This window comes from Sorghum bicolor, chromosome 5 (assembly GCF_000003195.3).
Source record: "Sorghum bicolor cultivar BTx623 chromosome 5, Sorghum_bicolor_NCBIv3, whole genome shotgun sequence".
In the NCBI taxonomy this organism is placed as follows: Eukaryota; Viridiplantae; Streptophyta; class Magnoliopsida; order Poales; family Poaceae; genus Sorghum; species Sorghum bicolor.
In genome coordinates this window covers 41,426,721-41,446,027 of record NC_012874.2, presented here as the reverse complement: position 1 = coordinate 41,446,027, position 19,307 = coordinate 41,426,721, and the positions used below count along the sequence as shown (strand labels likewise).

Sequence of the window (19,307 nt, the reverse complement as noted above, 5' to 3'; positions counted from 1 at the left end):
CCGCTGAATGAAGCCGGAGAACCGCTGGTGCCACGCCCTGGGCGCCTACTTGAGTCCGTACAAGGACTTTTTGCAGGAGATAGACGTGGTCGGGGGCCGCCAAGTCGACGAAGTCGGGCGGCTGCTGGCAGTAGATGGTCTCGTTCAGATGGCCGTGAAGAAAGACGTTCTTCACGTCCAGCTGATGTATCGGCCAGGAGCGAGAGGCGGCGATGCTGAGGACAACCCGGATGGTGGCCGGTTTGACAACCGCGCTGAACGTCTCGTCGTAGTCGATGCCGTACCACTACGAGAAGCCACGAACAACCCATATGGCTTTATGACGAGCCAAAGAGCCATCAGCATTATACTTGTGCTTGAAGACCCACTTCCCGGTGATGACGTTGGCACGGTGGTAGAAGAACAAGACGCCAGGTGCCATTGTCCACAAGCGCCTTGTATTCTTCGGTCATCGCCGCGCGCCAATTGGCATCGGCGAGCGCGGCACGAGTGTTGCCTGGCAGCGGAGAAGCCAGGTTGGAGGACGAGGCGGTGAAACCATACCGCTGCATGGGCGGCGGCAGGGAACCCGTTTGGGAACGAGTCTCCAGCACAGGAGGCTCTGGAGCCTGGGGCGCCACTGCCTGCGGCGCTGGAGCTAAGGGCTCCACCGGCTGCTGTAGGGCTGTCGGCGCCTTCGCCTGCGGCTGAGGGGCCAGTGGCGGGCGCGGACGACGAGCGTAGTGGATGCCGAACCGCTGCCGATCAGCTGCAGCGGCGGGGGCACTTGCCATCGTAGAACCCGAGGGGCTAGGCGTGTCCTGCCGGGGCGCCTGGGGCAGCCTATAGGCAGCACCATGCCACAGGATGGCAGGATCCAGCCCAACGGGGTCGTCGGCATCGTCTGCTGCAGACGAGGCAGGCGCAACCGAGGTCCGCGAATGTCGAACGTCTGAGGTAGACGGGGCAGGCGCGGGAAGTTCCTGTATCAAAAAATCAAGAGAATCCGGTCGGGGCTTGGAAGCCGCAAACGAAAAGTGAGTCATAAAAAACAACGTGGCGAGAGATGATGATCTTTCGAGTAGAGAGATCAAGACACCGGTAGCTCTTCTGGGAAGGAGGGTAACCGAGGAAGACACACGCTGCTGAGCCAGGAGAGAATTTATGGGGAGTCGTGGCACTAAGGTTCGGATAGCACAGGCAACTGAAAACTCGGAGGATGGAGTAGTCTGGCATTTTGCGGTGAAGGAGATGATAGGGAATACCATTATGTATGGAGGATGACGGTCGCCGGTTGATCAGAAACACAGCGGTGGAAAGGGCTTTGACCCAATAGGACGGAGGCATGGCAGCATGAAACAGAAGCGTTCGAACAACATTGTTCAGTGTGCGAAGCATCCGCTCAGCTTTGCCGTTCTGGGCGGATGTGTAGGGGCACGAGGTGCGAAGCAGGATGCCGCGGCTGACTAGGGAGGTAGCGGTGGCATTGTTGAGGAACTCGGTGCCATTATCTGCCTGAAAACAGCGCACAGGAAAACTGAACTGTGTGTGAGCGTAAGCAACAAACCGTACAATATGTTCATGAACTTCTGATTTATGGCGAAGAGGAAACATTCAACAATAATGTGTATAATCATCAACCATGACAATATAAAATTTATAGCCAGAAATACTCAAAACTGGAGAGGTCCAGACATCACAGTGAACAAGTTCAAAGGGAGCTGATGTACTAGAAACCGAACTAGCGAATGGCAGCCTAGCGTGCTTGCCAAGTTGGCAGGCATGACAAATGTGGCGAGCTGCTTTATTACACTGGATAGCTGATAGCTTATTGAGAGTGGTGACGACGGCGGGTGCAGGATGACCAAGGCGGGAGTGCCATAACTCCGGGGAGACGACGGCGACATGGCAGCGAGGTGGCATGTGGTGTGGAATGGTGTAGAGATCCCCATAGCTATTGCACCGAAGGAGGACCGTCTTGGTCTGCAGATCCTTAATAGAAAAACCAGAGGCGTCAAACTCAATCGAACAGTTATTGTCGTGAGTAAGCTGTCGAACAGATAACAGATTACGAGTGAGTTGGAGTGCGACAAGAACATTATCAAGATGAAAAGGACGATCAGCTATTTGTATAACAGAAGTGCCACGACTATGAATAGGAATGGATTGATCGTTGCCGACCGTAATGGAGGATGGTGGCGACGGGAGATGGGAAAGTAAAATACCGTCATTGGAGGACATGTGAGATGTCGCTCCGCTGTCCATGACCCAAGGTGCAGACCCGCCCTGGATCGCCATCTGGTTGAGGGCGGCAATCAGTCCTGCCGAGTCCCAGCTGCCCGAAGGCCCGTACGCCGGGGGACCGCCGGCAGTGGAGAACTACGGAGGCGCGAAGGCGGTGTGTGCCTGTGGAGGAGGCGCAGGTGGCGCACCCCACTGCTGCTGCTGGGGAGGTCACGGAGCAGCCCAAGGGCTGTAGCACACCTAGGGGCCGGCCTGCTGACGCCCGCCGAAATTGCCATCTTGCTGCTGGTGGTGCCCACCGCCGCCGTTGCCATTGCCGTCGCCACCACGGCTGCCCTTGCCCTTGCCACCCTTGCCCTTGCCACCGCCCCCACGATTGGTGGACGCAGAAGGGGTGGACTGGCAGGACGGCGACATGCAGGTGCAGGTGGTGGAGGCAGCCAGAGCTGAGGCCGAGGCCGCATTGCCCTCAGTGCCAAGGCGGATTTCCTTGACAGGAAGCATGTTGGTGGCAGCCTTGAAGTCGGGAAGCGGCGACGTGTTGGAGATGTCAGCGGTGTTGGCGAAGCGGGGGTTAAGGCCGCGTAGAAGGTTGAGCATGAGCTGCGCAGGAGAGACGGTGTGACCGATCTCCCGGAGGGCATCGGCGGTGCGCTTCATCTGCTGGGCGTAGGCGTCGATGGAGAGGTCGCCCTGGAGCAGGTTGTGGAACTTCTGCTCGAGGACGACGGCACGGGACTGCTTGTTCGCCTGGAACAAGGCCTTGATAGAGACCCACAGAGCGCGCGCATCCTGTTCGGGTTCCATGGCGAGGTCGAGGACGGCGTCGTCGATGGAGCCGTACAGCCGCGGATGCAGACGTCAGGCTGAGACCACAGGGGTTCAGCCGGGCACGCGGCCACCGTGCTGTCGATGTGGTCAAGCAGGCCGCACTTGCCGCAGAGGGCGGTGAAGAAGGCCTTCCACTTGGAGTAGTTTGGGCGCTCGAGGCTGAGCGCGATGGGGACGTGCTGCTTGACGTTGACGGAGGCGTAGGCGGCGAAGAGGGGGGGCGGCAAAAGAGTCCCCCATAGCGCCAGACGACTGGGCTCCGGTTATGGAGGAGGAACTCGACGACGACGTCATGGGCGCAGCTGGAAGACAACCGCACGCAGGCTGGCACGTAGAGAAGACTCGCGACTGCACAGCGAGCCGCGCGCCAGATGCTGCGAGGCAGAGGCCGCGTGACGGAGTCCGGAGGTAGAGCCGCGCGAGGCCGTGAATCCGCTAGCCGCGCGTGACGAAGAGGCTGTGATCGATCCGCGATCGATCCGCAGGCAGAGGCCGCGACGATCCGCGAGCCACGCACCGCGCGAAGGCGGGCCTGGGCGTGCGGCCTGGAAGGCGGCGGCGCGAAGGTGCGCACGCAGCCTGGGAAGGCGGCGACGCGAATCGCGCGCGGCAGGTGTAGGCGGCGACGCGAATCGCGCGTGGCCTGGGAAGGCGGCAGCGCGAAGGTGCGCATGCGGCCGATGGTGTGGTGGCGCGCGTTCTCAGAGAGAACGCACGGGCGGAGGAGAAGCAAAGCAGAAGATTAGGATCGTAATTAGGGCTGATACCATGTAGAGAAACACCGCACACCCTAATCAGGGGGGGTGACCTTCATTATATAGCCTAATAGGCTAGGGTTACAGGGTACAAGGCCAATGGGCCGTACACGCAATGTGGGCTGTTACAATATATTCTAACATTTCCATTACCATCACACATTGTGCCTGTTACATCCAAGTGGGTTTCCAAAATTAAAACCAAGTCAGATGGTTCTATTGAAAGATATAAGGCCCATCTAGTTGCTAGAGGCTTTCAGCAAACTCTGGGCCTAGATTATGATGAGACATTTGCACCTGTTGCTCATATGACTATTGATCGTACTTTAATTGCAGTGGTTGCTTTTTCTTCTTGGACAATCTCTCAGATGGATGTTAAGAATGCCTTTCTTCATGGTGATTTAAATGAAGAAGTTTATATGCAACCACCCTCGGGTGTTAATGCCCCTCCAGGTTATGTTTGTCGTCTTCGCCGGGCTTTATATGGTCTTCAACAGGCCCTCGTGCTTTGTTTGAGCGCTTTGTCTCTGATGATGCAAACAACATTTCTTGTGTCAAACAGCAGCTTGGTGCACAATTTCAAATGTCCGACTTAGGTCCTCTCAGTTATTTCTTAGGCATTTAGGTTAAATAGTCTGCAAAGGGCTGCTACCTTTCTCAGTCCAAGTACATACAAGACCTTATTGCTCGTTTTGGTATCACTGACCATCGGACAGCTGCAACACCTATAGATCTTCATTTTCAGCTTTGTCCCACTCATGGTACTCCTCTTGAGGATCCCTCTAGATATCGACACATTATGGGCAGCCTTGTTTATCTCACTATTACTCGACCTGATATTGCTCATGCCGTCCATATTTTGAGTCAATTTGTCAGTGCTCCTACATCCGTTCATTTTGGCCATTTACTTCGTGTCTTGCGATACTTGAGGGGGACATCATCTCACAGCCTATTCTATGCTCGTGACAGTCTGCTTCAGCTTCATGCTTACTCGGACTCCACTTGGGCGAGTGACCCAATAGATTGTCAATCCATCACAGGGTATTCTTCTTGGGTCTTCTCCTATTGCATGGAAGTACAAGAAACAAACCACCGTATCTTGTTCTAGTGCAGAGGCAGAACTTCAAGCACTTGCCACCACTACTGCAGAAATCGTATGGCTTCGATGGTTATAGTAGAGAAACATCACACCCTAACTAGGGGGGTGACCTTCACTATATAGTCAGGAAGTTTGCAGTACATCTACAAGTTACAATGTGGTACTAATACAAGTCAGGCTAGGAGTACAAGGCCAATGGGCCGTAAGCCCAATATGGGCTGTTATAATTATATTCTAACACCCTCCCTCAGTCTAAGCGGGAGTGCCACGAACGGGAGTGTCACGAACACAAAGACTGGACCTAAAGTCAGTGAATAACTGTACAGGTACCCCTTTGGTCATAATGTCCGCGAACTGATGTGACGATGGAACATAGAGCATCCGAACCTGTCCCAAAGCAACCTTCTTTTTTTTCTCGAACAGCGTAAGAGAAAAAAGATACATGGGTCAAGAGACCCAACTCACCCACCCAAAACTCACACACCCCACACACTAGCCACTAGGTTACAAAATCGCCACACAAGAACAGGGAACGACCCAAAAGCCTCCTTGCCTTAAACCCCAACAGGCAGCAGCCTAATAACCAATTCCTGGAGCTTGGAGTTCCCTGCTGAGCACCAGAGACCTCCCTCTGAGCTAATAGCCCAAAGGACTTCATGAATACTTGGCCTTTTATTATCGAAGACACAAGTATTGTGGTGCTTCCAAATCTCCCAAGCCACCAAAATAATCAAGGAGTTGAGTCCTTTACGCGCCTCCTTGGGGACATTAGCAGTTGTTTTCTTTCACAATCCTGAGAATCGAGTTGCAGTAGGCTGTGGAGCCAATTGCAGCAGCCCTAACTGTTGCAAAACCATAGCCCAAACTTGTCGAGCAAATAAGCAGCCCACTAGAAAATGATTTATTGATTCATCCTCCTGATCACAAAGTGGACATGCCTCGGGATGGGGTAGATTCCTCCTTGCTAAACGATCAGCTGTCCAAACCCTGTTGTGAAAGACCAGCCAAATGAAGAACTTGCATCGCGGAGGAGCCCAAGTTTTCCAAATTCTTCTCCATGAGCCAAACTTGATGGATCCTTCAAAAAAGGCTGCATAGGCCGATTTACTGGTGTAAGAACCATCCTGCGAAAATTTCCATCTAAATTGGTCTGGAGTTTCAGGATGCAAAATGAAGCCATCCACCATATCCCAAATCTGAAAGTACTCAATCATGACGTCAACTGTTGATACGGCGCTGCCGCCTTGGGGAACGCAGAGGAGAGTGGAGAAGAAGACTTGACTGCGAGTTGGAACGGAGGGGATAGCGAGGCAATGCTGCGGTGGGGGAATCGCCAGCAGCAGCGGCAGAAGCGCTCGCAGCCACCGTCGAAGAGGAACCCCACCCACACGGGAGGTTCTATTCTTCTTCGATAAACCTGATTACATTCCTAAGTGCATCCTTTATAGTCCAGGTGCATTCCTTTCCTAACAAACAATAGCCAGATCCTAAAAATCCTCCCTGATTATTCTCTTTCTAAATAAGGCCATCTCAGCCACTACTTGGATGTTTGGTCCTACGCCTGTACGACCGGCCCACAAAGGAGTCCACAACATTTCCCTCCTCCCCAACAAACAGCTCGTCCGCGAGCTGAAACGCCGGGTAGCGTTCCTTGAAGGCGGCAATGGGCTCCCATGTAGCTTCAGCCGCAGAGCGGCCCTCCCAATTGACCAGCAGCTCCCAGGAGCCTCGGTTCAACCGAGCGCGTGCCACCTGAGATGGAGTAGGAACGACGCGGCCTTGAAGAATGGGTGGCAGAGGCGTGATCACCGTTGGTGGCGGTCCTGCAAACTTCTTCAGTAGGGCGACGTGGAAGACATCATGAATCCTGGCCCGGGGAGGAAGCTTCAGGCGATATGCAACCGCGCCGATGCGTTCCAGAACCTTGTAGGGCCCGTGGTAGCGAGGACCGAGCTTGGAGGGTGCTGCGGCAGTGATGCCCACAGCCGCACGCTGATGTAGACGGAGCAGCACCCGGTCACCAATGGAGAACTCAACATGACGGCGCTTCTGGTTCTGAGTCTCCCGCATAGTGTCCTGTGCAAGCAGAAGGCGTTCCCGGATCTCCGCCAGAAAGACGTCACGGTCCTGCAGCTGACGATCCACTGCAGCCACCCTTGCAGCACCAGCCGAGTATGACATCAAGGTTGGGGGAGGGCGCCCATAGACAACCTCAAATGGTGTAGCCCGTAGAGCTGTCTGATAGGACGTATTGAAGCAGAACTCAGCCCATGGCAGCCACTGCAGCCAGGAGCGAGGGCGATCACCTGCAAGGCACCGGAGATACATGACAATAATGCGGTTCGTGACCTCCGACTGACCGTCCGTCTGTGGATGAAACGCTGAACTTCGCAGCAGTTTGACGCCGGCCAGTTTGAAGAGCTCCTCCCAAAAGTGGCTGGTGAAGACCGTGTCACGATCACTGACGATCGAACACGGAAACCCATGGAGGCGTACAATGTTGTCGAAGAACGCCCGGGCCACCGACTGAGCTGAATACGGGTGGCCGAGAGCAATAAAGTGGCCCATCTTGGAGAAGCAATCCACGACGGTCAAGACGACGGACTTGCCGCCAACCCATGGAAATCCTTCGACGAAGTCCATGGCGATGTCGCTCCAGACGTTACTCGGTACGGGCAGGGGCTGAAGCAGGCCAGCCGGATGGAGGTGCTCAGTCTTGTTGCGCTGACAAACAGCGCAGCCCCGCACAAAATCCCGGACAAGGCGCTGGGCGGCGCTGCTGTAGAAGGACGCCCGCAGCCTGTGAAGTGTTTTCTGCACCCCTTCATGGCCGGCCTCATGTGCAGCACGCAGGAGCTGAGGCCACAAGCTCGAATCCTCCGGAACGAAGACCTTGCCGTTGTAGAGAAGACCATCAACCAGTTGCCACCCTGCCGGTGCTGTTCTAGCAGCCAAGCGGGTGCACAGATCCTGGGCAGTGGCGTCCAACTGCAGCTCCTCGCGTAGGACCCCATAGTCGGTGAAGAGGGGCCCTGAGAGGACCAGCGCAGCGACGTCCTCATCCCTGCGAGACAAGGCATCGGCGATGGTGTTGAACTTACCGGCCCGGTATTCGACCGTGAGGTCGTAACCGAACAACTTGGAGACCCAGGTGTGTTGTGGAATGGTGGTGAGGCGTTGGTCGAGGAGGAATTTGAGACTCCAATGGTCGGTGCGGATGGTGAACGCCCGGCCCCATAGGTACAGTCGCCAATGACGAACAACCTTGACAAGGCCAATCAGCTCGCGCTCATAGGCGGGCAGCTTGGCGTGGTGGGGAGCAACCGGCCTGCTGAAGAACGCAATGGCGCCGTCGCCTTGGTGCAGGACTGCGCCAAATCCCGCGCCAGAGGCATCGCAGTCCACCACAAAGCGCTTGGTGAAGTCCGGAAGCTGCAGAAGAGGTGCGGTGACGAGGACTGACTTGAGGGCGCCGAAGGCAGCTTCTGCCTCCTCTGACCAGCTGAACGCCTCCCGCTTGAGGAGGGCGGTGAGGGGCGCTGCAACGCCACCATAACCGGCGATGAATTTCCGGTAGTAGCCGGTGAGGCCCAGGAAGCCCCGAAGAGCTTTGGCTGTGCATGGTCGTGGCCAAGCCTCCACAGCCGCCACCTTGTCCGCATCCATAGCGACGCCCGCAGCTGAGATAATGTGGCCCAAATAGGCCACTGATGGTTCTCCGAAGTAGCACTTGGAACGCTTGGCGAAGAGACGATGATCGCGCATAAGCTGCAGCACAGCCTTGACATGCTGTAAGTGCTCAGCCCACGTGGGGCTGTAAATTAAAATATCATCAAAAAAAACCAAGACGAAGCGACGAATGAACGACTTGAGCACGTCGTTCATGAGGGCTTGGAAGGTCGCCGGCGCGTTGGTGAGGCCGAAGGGCATCACCAGGAACTCGAAGTGTCCGCGGTGCGTCCGGAAGGCTGTTTTGGCGACGTCGTCCGGGTGCATCCGCACTTGGTGGTACCCGCTGCGTAGATCAATCTTGGTGAAGAAGCGGGCACCCTTCAACTCATCGAGGAGCTCATCGACGACTGGAATGGGAAATTTGTCCTTGATCGTCGCGTTGTTGAGGGTGCGGTAGTCGACGCAGAAGCGCCAGCTGTCGTCGTGCTTGCGGACGAGGAGCACCAGGGAGGAAAATGGTGAGGTCGACTCCCGGATAATCCCCTGCGCCAGCATGTCGTCGCATTGCCGCTCGATCTCGTCCTTGAGGAGCTGCGGGTACCGATACGGCCGCACCGTGACCTGAGGTGCGTTCGGCAGCAGGTGGATCCGATGGTTGTGGCGGCGTGCCGGTGGCAACCCGCGGGGCTCCTCAAAGATGTCCTGGTAGGACAGCAGCAGCTCGTCCAGGACCGTCCTGGAGTCAGTGATGGCGCGTGCAGCGACGCCCTGGCCCGGCACGCCAGTCTAGTGATGGGACCGGCCATTGTACCAGAAGGACATCGCCAGGGCGCCGAAGTCCCACACGATGGGCCCCAGCGTGCGCAGCCACTGCACGCCGAGCACCAAGTCGAAGCCGCCCAAGTCGAGGGCGAAGCAGTCGATGGAGAACGTCTCGGTGTCGATGGTGACTAGGATAGCAAGGCAGACGCCCGGGCTGCGCACTTTGTCGCCATTGGCCACCATGACATTGAGGCCGGCTCGTGGGGTGACGGCAAGGCCCAAGCATTGCACGAGGGCTGAGTGGACGAAGGTGTGAGTGGAGCCCGTGTCCACCAGCGCCCTCAAATGTGCACCACCAATAGACACCTGCAACATCATGGAATCTGCAGAATTGAGGCCAGTCAGTGCGGCAAGGGAAATCTCCAAGTCATGAACCTCACCAAGGGGATCTGGCTCGCCCTCCGCCAACTCCATGAGGAAGACATTTTTGGCAGCACACTGGTGGTCCTTGCTGTAGGGTTCAGGGCAAAAATAGCATTGCCCATTCTTCCTTTTTTCCTGCATTTCCACCGGAGTCAGACGACGGAAGCGCGGTCGCGGCCCGTCTGTGCCACTCGTGCCCGGAGGTACAGTGCTGGCCGAGACGCTGACACGACGCGCAGAAGGCTTGGGTGCGGCGGAGCTGTTGGCGGTGGAGGCCTCCGTGTGGCGTTGTTCGAATGCACGCGCGAGGCTGATGGCCTTCTGCAGATTGGCGGGGTACTGCATCTCGATGTCATGTGCCAGCGGCTGTCCCAAACCGCCCGTGTAGAGATATATCACCGTGCACGGGGCGAGGTTGGCGCAGCGCGCGAGCAGGGTCTGGAAGCGCCACGAGTAATCCTCCACCGTGCCCTTGCGAACCAGGGCCTTGATCTCCGCGATCGAGTTGGTGCGAACTGGTGGCCTGAAGCGGAGGTTGACGAAGTCGACGAAACGTGGCCACGGGACCAAGCCGAAGTCACGTTCCATTTGAAAGTACCAGTCCGCTGCGGTGCCGTCGAGGTATAGGGATGCCATCTACACCTTCTCATCTGCCGGGACACGATGGCCGCGAAAGAAGTTTTCGCACTTGTTCAGCCAAGTCAGTGGATCAGATTCGCCGTCGTAGGTTGGAAACGGAATCTTCGGCGGTCTGTGTGGCTCGTGATGTCGATCAAAGGACCGGCCGCCACCGTCATCGTAGTCGCGGCCGTTGTCGCGGAAGCCGCGCCCGAAATCACGGCCTGTGCGGGAGAACCCGTGGTCGGCGCGGTCATCGTAGCCGCGTTCGTAGATGTCGCGCCCGCGCCAGTCGACGTAGCCGCGCCCGCGGTCGTCATAGTCGCGCCCGCCGCGGCTGTCAAATTCGCGTCCGCGCCAGTCGAAGGGGTCCCGATCCGTGCCGCGACGCTCGAATTCGTCATTCACCTCGTCTTCGGCGCCAATACTGTCTTCTCTGCCAGCGCCCTTGCCGGCGTCGGGTTTGTCGGTCTCCACCCGAGCGAGGCGGGAGGCGTGGGAGTTCAGGCGGTTGTTCATGATGGTGAGTTGACCCAAAATCCTATCAAGCATGGCGTCCATGGCCCAGGATCGGGCACGGTGCCGGACATGGCTGTCGATGCACCGGAAGGGGTCTTTGATAGCAAATTGATACGGCGCTGCCGCCGTGGGGAACGCAGAGGAGAGTGGAGAAGAAGACTTGACTGCGAGTTGGAACGGAGGGGATAGCGAGGCAATGCTGCAGTGGGGGAATCGCCGGCAGCAGCGGCAGAAGCGCTCGCAGCCACCATCGAAGAGGAACCCCACCCACACGGGAGGTTCTATTCTTCTTCGATAAACCTGATTACATTCCTAAGTGCATCCTTTATAATCCAGGTGCATTCCTTTCCTAACAAACAATAGCCAGATCCTAAAAATCCTCCCTGATTATTCTCTTTCTAAATAAGGCCATCTCAGCCACTACTTGGACGTTTGGTCCTACACCTGTACGACCGGCCCACAAAGGAGTCCACAACAACTGTACGGGCTCCCTTAATGTCTTGGGTCCAACTACTATTATGCAGGGCCTGGGCCACAGTCCTTCTTTTGGCTGTTCGCTTAGGAACCGCCTTGTGCAAATTAGGCGCTAGCTCAGCCATTATATGCCCATCCAACCATCTGTCTGACCAGAATAATATTTTCTCACCATTTCCGACTATGGCATCAACAGCAACATGGAATAGAGCCCGGGCCTTATGGGGAACCGAAAAAGGAAGGCCAGCCCAAGGCCTGTCATCATCTGTCTTTTGTGCCCACAGCCACCGAATCTTAAGAGCGCAACCAATAAGATCAAGATTATGAATCCCGAGCCCACCATATTTAAGAGGCCTCTGAACCTTTTCCCAATCTACCAGGCAATTGCCACCATTGGCCTACTGGTGGCCCTTCCACAGGAAACCTTTCCGCTTTTTATCAATGGCTTTTATCACCCATTTAGGGAGGTCCAAGGCAAGTAGATGATATATTGGGACAGCAGTCAACACAGCCTTAACCAAGACTAACCCCCCAGCCCTGTTCATAAGAGAGGCCTTCCATCCAGGGAGATAATCAGCCACCTTATCCACTAGAGGTAGCAGCACCTCTCTAGTTGGTTTTCCAGATGAGAGTGGGAGGCCAAGATATGTGCAAGGGAATGCCTTTATGGAGCAGGAGAGAATGCTTGCCGTGCGAGCTAGCTCCTCATCAGTACAGTGAATAGGGGAAACTGAGCTTTTGGCCAGATTAGTTCTCAGACCTGAAGCATGGCCAAACAGGTCTAGGAGGTGCTTAATAGTGAGCAAATCCAAAATATGGGGTCTTAAAAATACCACCGCATCATCAGTATAAAAGGATACCCGATGTCGTGCTTGCTGAACAGCAAGAGGCTGCAATAAACCCATCAAAGTGGCTGAATTGATCAAAGAATTCAGGACATCCATGACTCGAATAAACAATATTGGAGAAAGTGGGTCTCCCTGTCTAAGACCACGGTGGTGATAAATAGTGTCCCCTGGTTCTCCATTGAGTAAGATCTGTGTCGAAGATGTGGACAGGATTAAACAAATGAGATCCTGTCACCGCTGACCAAACCCCACCTTGCGCAAGACCTCCAAGAGGAATGACCAAGAAACTGAATCAAACGCTTTGGAGATGTCCAACTTAAGAAGGATATGCGCCTCTTTCTTTTAGTGCAAGGATTTTACCATTTGTTGAACCAGCATAAAATTGTCATGTATTCTCCATGTATTCTCCTTCCCCTCACAAATGCGCTCTGGTTCACAGAAACCAAGGAAGGCAGTTGAGGAGCTAGCCGGTTAGCCATGAGCTGAGTTACCAATTTGGCAAAGCTGTGAATAAGACTTATAGGCCGAAAATCCTTGACTTCCACCGCATCCACTTTCTTAGGCAGTAGAGTAATGAAAGCCGAGTTCCGGAGCCAGAATTTGAAGACATGGCCTTGCTGGATGGTGTCCAACGCCATCAGCACATCCCCCTTAATAATGCTCCAGCAGGACTTATAAAACCTCCCAGTAAATCCTTCCGGCCCTGGGGCCTTGTCTAACGGCATATCCTTAACCGTAGCCCATACTTCATCCTCAGAGAATGGAACATCCAGCTCCATTAAATCGTGTTGTTGAATAGCCAAAGCATCTAAATCAAGGGTGTACGCCCTTTCATCAGCCCTGCCCAGAATGTTCTCATAGAAATCATCCACTGCCCTCTGCTTTTGCTCATGTGAGACAACCACCTGATTGTCAACTTGTAGTTTTGCTATGAAATTTTTCTTTTTTCTATATCTAGCCTGTTGGTGGAAGAAAGCGGTATTAGCATCACCTTCCTGGATATAAAGGATCCTAGAACGCAACCGAGCAATGGTTCGTTCCACAGAAGCCAAGCCAAGACAATGAAGTTTGAGTTTCTTTCTCAGCCAATCCTCATGGTCTAAGAGCACCCTTAGATCTCTCTCTATCTCCAAACGAGAAGGATTTCCTTGGCCAACTCTAGCTGGGCCTTAATGTTTCCTACTTTCCTTTGTCCCCATTTTTGCAATCCCTTGCCAAGGCGCTGCAGCTTAATGAAAAGACGCTCCACAGCACAATTAGATTGCACCGGAGCCTCCCAACTCTGTTTCACAGCATCGAGAAAACCCGGCAGTTTGGTCCAGAAGCTTTCAAAATGAAACCGACGCCTGCCGGTAGTGCTCACCTTTAGACCCAGAATGAGAGGGCAGTGATCAGAGACTCCAGCTGTTGTACTTTGCAGGACAGCATCAGGAAAGATATTATCCCAATCACCACAACAGAAAGCCCGATCTAATCTTACCAAGGTAGGCGATCTCCTTTCATTGGACCAAGTATATTTACGACCCAAGAGCGGAATCTCTTTGAGATCATTGTTATCCAGAAAACGCCTGAACCTTCCCATCATTGCTCTGTCCAAATTTGCATTGTTCTTATCAGCAGCCTGATAAATCAAATTGAAATCTCCACCCAGCAGCCAAGGACCATTGCACAGAGCCCTGATATTCCTTAGTTCTTGCAAAAACAGCACCTTCTCCTCATCTCCTTGTGGCCCATACACGCCAGTGAACCACCAATTACGACCCTCTAGCTCCGCAAACAAAACTGAAGCTGAATAATTGTCTAACCTTGTCGCAACTGCCCGGCAAGAGCATCCCTTCCAAGCAATCAGAATTCCTCCTCTAGTCCCATTGGCTGGGAGCGCAATAAAGTTATCATAGGCAGTGCCAAAGACCGAAAGGAAGAGATGCTGGGACATGTTTGCGACCTTCGTTTCTTGCAAACAAACAATGTCCGCGTTACTGGACATGATGACCTCTCTGACAGAATTCGGATGATCTCTTCGATTGAGACCCCGGACGTTCCAAATTAGAATGGAGGAAGGATTCATTTGACCCAAGAATAAGGACGACCTCAAGAAGGAACCAGATCTTACAACATTGTAAGGACATCTCCAGCTCTCACCTCCTCACCGTCTCCCACCTCCCAGCCAAAAATAGCAGCTAAAGCACAGACATGGGAAACAGAGAGCGATGGCGAGAAGAGCTTACTATACTTGTCTTGAGCGTCTGGCTGGATGACCTCCCTTTCTTCGAAGCCCAGCTGCCGCATCACCCTCTTCTGGGCCACTGAGAGCGCCGGTCCCGGAGAGCAGGGAGCAGCCCCAGCAACCTGTCTGCTGCGCCGCGGTAGATACCTAGGGGGAGGGGCCTTCTTTCTCCGTTTGTGGAACACGGGCAGCGGGAGGAGCCTGTCCACCGGCTTGCGCACATCGTCAAGCTTCTGCAGCCGGGACCTCGCCCCCGGGCTCAGGGAAGAACCATTCTCGACAGATGGCGCAGCGGTCCCAGCCCGGAGCCGCCGCCTTGAATAAACCCGAAGTGGAGGGGTGGCAGCAGCTCCACTCCGCACGAAGACAGGCCCCCTGCCCCCCGATTCGAGCAGAGAGCATGGCGGGGCAGAGCTTGATGGCGCCAAATCAGCCTCAATCTTCAGCGAAGCAGCCCCCAGCCCCAGCCCCCCATTAAGAATTGGTTGGGCGGCCAGCGGTGGAGCAGCCCCAGGCAGAGCCCCCCCTCCAGCGGTGAGGGGAGCCCTGTTCGGGTGAGGGGAGCCCTGTTCGAGTAGCAGGCGGGGAGGGGTCCGGCGTTAGAAGGCCAGAAACGGGGATGGAGTGTGGAGGCACGCGTGGCGAGGCAAGAAATGGAGCTCCTTCCGTCGCCAGGCCGACTGGGCGGCTCGAAGAGCACGGCTCGATCGGCTGGCCGGTGGAGCAAATTACTGTAGCCTCACCAAGGCTCCTGTCAACGAACTGAGAGTTACATCCCAGCCCAGGGGGGACTCCTATCTTCAGATGAGGGCCCAATTCCAGCAGTAGCCACGTCCGCCCTAGAGAGAATCAGGAGCCCGTCATGAACTTGTGGGACAACATCGGCATCTGAAACGACCGCAATTGCCGCCGCCTCCTCCTCGGGCATGGGGCCGTCCTCGGGACCGTGCGAAGCCACAAACAGGACCGGGTTACCGTCGCCTGGAAGGACCTGCTGCTATCTGCTGCCAGATGACCCGCTGCTTCCGCTGCCGCTCCTAGGGCCACCGTTCCAATGTGTGTCCTAGGGCGAGAGCTCTCCGTCATCCTGCTCCTGCTCGTGCCTTGGTGTGGCGGCAGGTTTCTCTGGCCAACGAAGCTTCGTGCGCGACCGCCCCGCAACGGTCTCCTCCGGCGGGTGTGGCTGGCGGTGTGTCTCGACGTGCTCCTGTTCTTGTCTCCGTGTGGCGACGGATTTCTCCGGCCACCGGTGCTTCTAGCGCTGCCCCCCGCGACGGCCTTCTCTGGCTGGTGCGGCTGGCGGCGTGTCTCGACGTGCTCCTGGTCATGTTTCCGTGTGGCGACGGGTTTCTCCGGCCATCGGTGCTACAAGCGCTGCCCCTCGCGACGGCTTTCTCCAGCGGGTGTTTCTGGTGACGCTGGCACTTCGCAGGGCCCTATGGAGGTGCATGGTCAGGGTCATGGCGCGGCGGCCGGGCTGCCTCGTCGCCGTCGGCGCCCGCCTCGGGCGCAGCGGCGTCCAGTGCAGGATACTGGCTCTGCCATGGCTGCTGGGCCGTTTCCAGGCACGACCTCATCGGAGACATCCTGTGATGACCTGTTGAGGCCTCCTCCGTGCATCGTTGATTGGTCCAATCACGTGTCTAGGGCTGTGGAGGACCTGGCTTATGCAGTGGTGGTGTCTGTGATCGGTGACGGTCCTCTGGCCGCGGTGGAGGAGGTAGCAGCGGTGATCGCATCGAGAATTGAGGTTGTTGCCAGCTCCTTAGTGCTCCGACACGCTTCTTCCTCTAGTTACCTGCTGGTTCTTCCTGAATTGGCCATGGTTGAGCGTCTGGTTGGGTTGCAACAACCCATCAGCTCACCTGGGGTGAACTTCAGGCTGCTGTGCAAACGATGGAGCCGTCTATCCGGAGGTCATGGCCGTGTTCTCCCGTTTCTGTTGGATATTGAGTTGCGCGGTATTCCAAATCATGTGTGGGGAGCTTCTATTGTGGATCGTCTCCTGTGCCCCCTTGCTTGGGTTCAGCAGGTGCATCCTGATACTCTTGGACTCGTGGATCTCTCCTGCTTCCGGTGTTTGGCCTGGAGTACAGACCCATCTGTGCTACCTTCGACAAGAGAATTATGGGTCGTTGAGCCACCGACGGCTCCCGTTGAGGATCCTCCAGTCAAGAGGGTTCTGGCTTACCCTGCATTCGGTATTCTGTGGCTCTCCATCCCAGGGTGCCAAGCCCTCCTTCTCATGGGGGGGATGTTGCTGATGACTCAACAAGACGGCGACGTCGTGTCCGTTCCCCATCTCCGCCTCCCAGCTCTGTTCCGGCGGAGGATGTGGCTCTCTGCCACGGCGGCGGTTCTAGTCCGGTGGATGGTGTTGCTCTGGGCCACAGCGGCGGTGGGAAGTCTCACGTAGTCCACTCTCAGGCTGCGTGTGTTCAGCCATTGGCCGTGACCTCGGGGTCCAAAGCAACCTTCTCACGGACGGAGTGAATATCTATCTCAATATGCTTCGTGCGACAATGATGAATTGGATTCTGGGCCATGTAGGTAGCGCTGACATTATCACTGTAAACGATCGTCGCCGATGAGATGGGTGCATGGAGCTCCTGAAGTAACTGACGAATCCCGTCAAACAAGTTTCAGCCACAGCGTGTGCAACAGAATGATATTGAGCCTCCGCACTCGAACGAGAGACCGTAGTCTGTCGTTTTGAGGACCAAGAGACTAAGTTGTCGCCGAGGAAGACACAATAGCCTGAATTAGAGCGCCGAGAGTCTGGACAATTAGCCCAATCAGCATCGGAGTAGGCGGTCAAGATGGTGATGCTGCCTGTGCCGATGTGAAGCCCGGTGGACAGGGTGCCCTTGACATACCGCAGGACACGCTTGAGCATCGCAAGGTGAGGCTCTCGCGGGTCGTGCATGAAGAGGCAAACCTGCTGAAGCTAGTCAGGCACCCAAACAGACAAAAGATGCATTATCTAAGTCTGAACAAGGAGTAAGCGACCCTACCAAACACTCCCTAGGTGACCAGCATGACCACAGTTGTAGCACATCACTGGTACTGAATTGTCAATGTTCTCCACTAAATTTTATAAACTATTTGGTTTATCAGCTTCCTTCTCTGTATCCTTCCCTTTTCCTTGGACAGTCATTCTGTACGGGCTCCTAGGGCATGTTCTGCTGTAATCTGGGTCTGTCTGTTCCCCTGATGCTGTTGAGCAATGCTCCCTTCCAAACTGAAATTGCCAAAACTCCTGGTCGTATTTTGCAACTATGTTTAACACCTGAAAATACAGTTAAAAAAAATAGAAAAACACCTGAAAATACAACTGTTGGTTTTCCTATGTTTAATGTTTAAGTTGAGATTATGTTGTTCTATATAAGTTTTTCTGTGTCCTGCTATAATTGCTACAGTGTACATTTCCTCTCGGTTGTTAGGCTTTGGGAACAGTGCTTGAATTTTATAAATAAGTGGTACATGCTATTACCTGCTTTTCACATCCTATCAATTTTTCAGGTACACATCGGACCTACTGATAAGCCTATTTCAAAATTCTTTGCCAAGAAATCGATTGCCTACGGCCAATCTGGGAAGCATGAGACGATGTCACGGGAGCTTGCAGGAACACTTGCTTACGGAGCAGCAAAAGCCGAATGTGATGAATCAGTACAAAATCAACCAGAGGACGTCAACCAACAACAGTCCCGAGAGAAGCAAACTACTAATAGTACTGTAAAAGATGAACCTGTCACCTTGGAACCACAAGTTTTCGAGAAACCGTGGAGCATCAAGCATGAAGATACTATGACTCTGACTGATGCTACTATGAAAAAACAAGGTGATTTGGGATTCAAGAGAACGATCAAGGATATTGAAGTTGAAGCTGACATGAAGCCCTGTCAGCCTACCAAGAAGGAAAAAGCGGTAAAAGCCGCTTGTCAGGCATCGTTGCTTTCATATTTTGCAAGGAAGTAAAGTCGCACGATAAATAGTTTGCTGTAGCTAACTTTACCAGTACCTAGTTGTCAAAAAAAAAACTTTACCAGTACATGTCCTCCATATTCGGGATGAACTTTATCGTTTCGTTTTTAATTATGTTTTGGCTAATGCAGAAAGAGTGAGCTGTAACGTGTGCTTGCTCGGAAGCTTGTGTCACATTTAGTTTCTCCTAAGCCAAGCGTTTGTATCCTTGATCATTGATTTTAAAAAATTTATATAGTTTCATGTCATGAGATTTATATTTTTAGATTTATTATAAAAAATACTATCATAATGTATAATTCATATATTGTCAAACTATAAGGATTTTTAAAAATGGCTGGTCAAAGGTTGTAATTTTGACTTAGGACAAACTAAATATGACACATAGAAAAAGGGAGTATCAGCATCTTAGTGTTATTATGTGCGGTGAGTACTTTCGAGACGACACTCAGTTCTTTTTTTTTTTTGACAAGTGTCGGTGTTTTGACTCGGGATTACATCAACGAGTGAATTTGTATACGTGATGTTTATTCCTATTCGGACAAAAGAAGACCTACGTCCAGTGGGGGGGGAGTGTGTATTATCTTGCACCTAAGTGCTTGTACAAGGACGAATACAAGTAGATCCAACTGAGGGTTCTAAGTCCTAGTTGGTTGTGGCAGTGTATGAGTGGTGTTCTACGTATCTTGTTCGCTTCTATCGTCCCCAGCGTCCTCTTTATAGTTCCAAGGGGAGGCCTAGGTTACAGGGTGTAGATGTTTGAGTAGGTCTCGATAGGGGTATGGTGCTGACCTACTCGAGGCCTCTGTATCGGCGTGGTCTCGAGCCGTCTTGTTACAGTGTACTTTGGTGATGATGACGCGTGTATC

The 19,307-nt window shown here is 54.1% G+C and overlaps 1 protein-coding gene across 1 annotated transcript in view; it reads left to right on the top strand.

Annotated features, from left to right (window-relative positions):
• The window catches only part of LOC110436044 (embryonic stem cell-specific 5-hydroxymethylcytosine-binding protein), a 42,880-nt gene extending 24,185 nt beyond the window's left edge, over positions 1–18,695 (top strand). The window contains exon 8 of the mRNA XM_021462213.1: positions 17,974–18,695. Within this exon, the coding sequence (XP_021317888.1) occupies positions 17,974–18,432 (459 nt within the window). The 3' untranslated portion in view covers positions 18,433–18,695. The remainder of the gene's footprint in view (positions 1–17,973) is intronic.